We start from the raw sequence: 5716 nt of genomic DNA on the forward strand, positions 1-5716 counted from the left end.
CCTCTGTCACCTTTCCATCCCCTCCATCACACCTCCATCCCCTCTGTCACCTTTCCATCCCCTCCATTCCCTCTATCACCTCCGTCATCTCCATCCCCTTCATCCCCTCCCTCACACCTGAATCACCTCTGCCACACCTCCATTCCACCTCCATCATCTTCGTCCCCTCCTCCCCTTCCATCACACCTCCATCCCCTCCCTCGGGCTCACCAACAGAGACACAGACACATTCATCTCCCACTCTCTCCTCGGCTCCATCTGCACCAGCTTTCCCTGCTCCACAGCTGGAGGCTGTTTTGCTCATTACTGGGAGGAAGGAGCGGGTGGAGTGCTGGATCCGTGTGCCGGTGGCTAAACACAGGCTGGGCCGGGGACACTAATTAAGAACAAAATCGTTCTGACAGCAGCCAGTAACAATAACACGGAGGTGAGCAAGGTCACAAGAGGAAGGCTCCTCTGCTACAGAGCAGCTTTCCATACCACAACACCAAAATTAAAAATAATTCTGTGGTCCAACAAGGCTGGAAACCCCAGAGGGCTGATCCCTGTAGGGATGCCACTTCAGGGATGCACAGACCCCAGTTTTCCATGTACTCATTATTTGCATGGGAATTGCCTTTTTTGTTTGTTTTAAGGGAAATTATGCAAAGCTTCAGATTTAATTGTGCTCCAAGATGGGGACAAGTGGAGCAGGTGATGCCATGAAGCATCCCTCTGTGGATTGCTCCCTGAAAGGCTGGTTCTGACCTATTGATTCCATTTTTTTGGGGGGCTAGAAGGGCTAGCCCTGATTTTTAGTGAAATCCTGAACTGATCCAGAGCTTGGCATCACCTCTCTGCAAATTCCAGCTGAGACTTTAGACAGCAGGAGGACCAGAGTCACCTCGCACAGGGACTAAAAACTTCCCCCAATATCACTGGTGTCACAGCCCACTCATGTCCCACAGGAAAGAAACCTGATGCAAAACATCTAGTCAGATTTTTAAGGATGATAGAGAGGTGTGGGGTGTTTTTTCACCCTAAAAATCATTTCCCAGTGGAATAAGACCAGCAAGAAACTTAAGAAACTTTCAGATGAGCATTTATTGGGTTAGAAATATTGTGTGGTTTCTATCACAGCACACAGCTGCATTCCATACAAGTACAAACAAGCAGGAATTGCTGCTCTGTTTGCCATAAGGCTTCACTTTCCCACTGGCTAAAACAGAATGCAGCATAAGGCACCTTCTGCAGTCCTCAAATCCTTGTTCCTTTAATTAGTCTGGATATAGAAATCTATTGCTTGATAAGAAAAAACCCTATTAATTAAAAAAAGCAGCAAATACACAGTTAGTCTGAAAGCCAGAAGTGTCCTACTGTTCCTCTGTCCTTCCTGTCCCTTTTTCCCAGTCCCTTGATATTTTCCAGGCTTTGTGTTAGGAGTTCAGTTAATATCTCAATTTATGAGCATCATTGCTTATGGGCATATTTATTTTTCCTAGTAGTCTGCCACCAAGAATTGGTAGAAACACAGGAATTCACTCCATGAGTTAACATTCAAGGAATTTAGGTGTGTGGGTGCACGCAGGACAGGTCCTCTTCAAGTGGGTTCTGGTGCAGCCTTGAGAGCCCTTCAGAAGGCACCTGGAGCAGCGGGAAGCACCCATTCCCATTGACACAAAGAGCTGAAGGCTTTGGAAAACAGGCTTTTCCCCCTGTGAGATAAGGCTGGTCAGGTTTCTCTGAGGTTTATTTGTATTCGGATGAGGGGAGCTGTCCATCGCAGCTCCAGCTCAGGGCAGAGGACATCCCACCAACATCCCACCCTGCTTCTCCCACCCCCAAGCATCCTCCTCCCCACCACAGGGCTGCAATCCCCCGGGATCTCTCCAAGAGGCATGAGTGCTGGACCTCTGGTGAACATCCATGCGGGAAAGGGTGATGGAGCTGGCTCCAGGCGCTGTGAAGAGCCCGACAAAGCCGGCTTTGTCCCACCCTGCTCCCACCCCCGTGAGAGGAACAAGCCTCCAGTGAAGCAGCACAACAAGGGGCTGTGCCTTAGCAAAAGCAGGCTGTCTGATGCTGAGGGCTGGCTTTCCTTCTTCTGGTGGCTTATGGAGAGCTTTTCATGGGAAAACGCTGCTTGATCTGGAAGCATTCACACTTCTTGTACTTCATGGTCAGTCCGTACTGAGGGGTGATGTCCACCTCCTCCCCGGGGCGGAGGCTGAACTCCAGCTGCTGCAGCAGGGTGGTCAGGAAGAGGAAGATCTCCCAGCGGCCGATGGTCTCCCCGATGCACCGCCTCTTCCCCAGGCCAAAAGACAAAACCTTTTCACTCTCTGTCCTGTTTATCTCGGTCCCCGCAGGGTTGAGGAACCGCTCAGGGTTGAAGGCTGAGGGTTCCTTCCAAAGGTTCCTGGGGCAGAAAAGAGACACACCTGAGGATACTGTTTTATCGTAGAATCACAGAATGGTTTGGGGACTTAAAAGCTCATCTTGTTCCACCCCCCTGACACCTTCCACTATCCCAGGTTGCTCCAAGCCCCATCCAACATGGCCCTGAACACTTCCAGGGATGGGGCAGCCACAGCTTCTCTGGGCAACTTCTACCAGGACCTCACCACCCTCACAGAGAAGACCTTCTTCCCAGCATCCCATCTAACCCTGCCCTCTGGCAGTGGGAAGCCATTCCCCTTTGTCCTGTCCCTCCAGGCCCTTGTCCAAAGTCTCTCTCCAGCTTTCTTGGAGCCCCTTTAGGCACTGGAAGGGGCTCTAAGATCTCCCCAGAGCCTTCTCTTCTCAAGGCTAAACACCCCCAGCTCTCCCAGCCTGTCTCCAGAGCAGAGGGGCTCCAGCCCTTGGGGCATCATGACAGTTTTCACCTATTGTGATGGGGTCAGTGATCAAAAAAATCTCCTTGCAGAGAGAAGCTTTGCAGTGCTGTCTCATTTCACCATCCAAAAAACCTTTGGCAAGCTCTATTCCTGATCTAAAATGCCAACTCTGTGTCAGACTCCATCAGCTCAGTCTATTGAAACCTCTGTTCCAAGCTCAGATTATGTTTGCCTGTGCAGATACTGGAGATGGATTTAATTCTGCATGCAAACACCAGAGATCCTGCAGTTTCAGCACAGAAATCAGTCAGCAGCCCTTGAAAAAGGAAGGATGGAGACCAGAGGGTTTCCTCTCTTTGAATCCTCCCAGCAAAACTTCCCAATCTGTCCCAGCTTGGCTGCTGGGAGGTGCTAGGTGGGATTTAACAGTGTCTTAGCTGAGAAATTCTGTTTGGATATGGGGAATCCTCTCTGCACTAAAGGCAGCATTCCTATTTCATGCTCATCAGAGCAGCAGGAGCAGAAGGAATACTGGAAGGTTTCTGTGCTGCTGGGGTATTTGGATACAAATATCTTGAGCTTCTGATCCAAAATACCTGGTCTGTGAACCACCTTCTGTATCAAGCCTTAATCAGCTTACTCCCCACCAGGAGGGACTCTACTGGGGATCAGTGGAGAGACAAGATGGGACTTTGGTTTCCAGACCCCCTTTCATTCCCAAAACTGGTTATCAGCAATGGTAACATGAGCCTATCGAGTTTACCGAGAGTCACATCACGACATTCTTCTCCCTTAAAGAGGGAACCAGGCCATTCCTATTGAGCACATCCAGAGCCATCAACCCAGATCACAAGATCTGCTTGGCAGGAGGATCTACTGATTCCTGATTATCCAGCAGCCTGAGCTTCCAGCCCTTGCCCTGTGCCTCGAGGGCATCACCACATAAATTGGGTAAGTCCTGGAGCTGGGGAGCTGCGGAACCTGGACCAGCACCACGCCCAGGAGAACCAAGGCTGGGCTCAGCATCAAATCCACATGATTTTTGGTTCAATCTGCCTTGTCCTTCATGATCCATTCAACTTCTGGCACAAGGATTAGAGTGATCTTAACACCAAGCAAACCCATGGCAGCCCAGATGAACGCAGGGGGTTTGGAATACTCACTCATCATGATTCACTTGCCACTGGTTGATAAACACACAGGTGTTCTTTGGGATGTAGTATCCGTTCAGCACCGTTGCTTTTGTTGTGCTGAAGGAAACACGGGTGGGAAGATAAGTTAGAGGAGACCCACAGCTTCATGACAAATCAAAGCCTGGTAAGTCCTTCAATACCCTATTTTTGCTCTTAGGATTGGCTAGAAAATACCACAGATTGTGTTTGGGTGATTCAATAGTCTTGGTCATACTTTCCTCAAGCAGAAAAATTCCTGTTTCCTTTCACAACTCATGCCAGATGGGTTCTCTCCCAAGGTAGGAGGGAATTATAAAGCCAGAGGTGTCCACCATCCCTCTGCTAGCAAAGATTTTGGAGTGAAACTACCCTCAAAGCAAAGGATTCAACCCCAGAATGGCAGCAAGCGGGAATATTTCCCCCTAGCAGGAATCAATTCCCAGGCAATTATCTGCCTAAATGCAACCTCCAAAAAAAAACCCAAAAAAGGTGTCAGCCACTCCAGACCATACCTGTGTGGGATGGTGAAGGGCAGGAAGGAGGAGTGCCTGAACATCTCCAGGATAAAGGCCTCTGTGTAGGGCAGCGTGCCCCGGTCCGACAGCCGCGGTCTCCTCTCCCGGCCGATGGTCTGGTCTGTGGGAGGTGGAGTAGAGGAAGAGGTTTAGGGTCAGTGCTGACCAGAGAGGTTTTGGCCCCCGAGGAAGGTGGTTAGTGGACTCACCTAGTTCTTCCTGGATTTTCTTCTGGATGTTGGGGTACAAGGCAACATACATGAGGCTCCAGGATAAGGCAGTTGCCACAGTGTCAAAGCCTGGATGGACATGGAAAAGGCATTTAGTTATCAGAAGAGGACAGTTACAGATCCCACCACTCCAGACGTTTGCCATAGAGTGATTTCCCCATCAGCTGTCACCAAAAAGCTCTGGCCACTGCTAAGGAATGCACCCAAGAGATCAACAGCAGCTCCACACACCCAAACGTGGCCAAGGTCTCACCCCAACAGCTTCACCTCCTGCTTCTGCCTCCAGCACCGTGGCTTTACTCTCAGAAACATTCTCACCTGCCCCAAAGAGGTCATTGACAATGTGGATTATCTTCTCATTGGAGAGCTGAACATGGGTGTCCTCTCCAACGCTCTTCTCCTGGCAGTGCTCAATCAGTGAGTCTGTGATGTCCCGGATGTGCTCCTGGGGAAGAGCTGATGGGTCAGGAACATCACAGACACACAGGGATGGGGAAACATCCCCCAACTAGTGCTGGCTCCCAGAGAGCAGATCAGAGTGCTCCAAGGAGCTTTCCTGGGCAAGGTTGGAGGATGAGGGTGTACCCTCTTCCCCACCTTGCCAGGCAGCATCTCTGGCAGTTGTAAGCATCTCCACACAAATCAAAGGGCATCCAAGCTCTTACCTTATCAAAGCTGGTGTAATGCTCCTGCACAATTTTTTGCACAAAGGCATTGAATCGCCTGTTGATGTCCTTAAAGAGCTCCATGGTGCGGCTGGGAAGGTACCGGAGTAGGGGGATGAAGTCAGCAGGGTGGCCAGCACCAGCCACATCCCCAAATTCATTGCCTAGGTTCACCAAGCTGAGCAGCTCCTGGTCATTGTGCTCGTAGCGCTTGCCAAAGCACATGGCACAGATGACGTTGGCCACCGAGACCACCAGGTACTGGTTAAGGTCAAAGCTCTTCTCCTCCTTCATCAGCTGCAGGAACTTGGTGACCAG

General features: G+C 50.4%; 1 protein-coding gene across 1 annotated transcript; it reads right to left on the reverse strand.

Moving 5' to 3' along the window:
* Positions 1 to 1064: 1064 nt before the first annotated feature.
* On the reverse strand, positions 1065 to 5710 carry LOC113953917 (cytochrome P450 1A4-like). Its single transcript, XM_027657612.1, has 6 exons — positions 5399 to 5710; positions 5052 to 5178; positions 4713 to 4802; positions 4501 to 4624; positions 3980 to 4066; positions 1065 to 2398 (listed from the first exon to the last, which is right to left on the reverse strand). The coding sequence occupies exons 1-6, from the start codon at positions 5690 to 5692 to the stop codon at positions 2092 to 2094; spliced, it is 1029 nt and encodes a 342-aa protein (XP_027513413.1). The 5' UTR covers positions 5693 to 5710; the 3' UTR covers positions 1065 to 2091.
* Between the last annotated feature and the right edge of the window lie 6 nt (positions 5711 to 5716).

This window comes from Corapipo altera, unplaced genomic scaffold, assembly GCF_003945725.1.
Source record: "Corapipo altera isolate COAL_440 unplaced genomic scaffold, ASM394572v1 308, whole genome shotgun sequence".
In the NCBI taxonomy this organism is placed as follows: Eukaryota; Metazoa; Chordata; class Aves; order Passeriformes; family Pipridae; genus Corapipo; species Corapipo altera.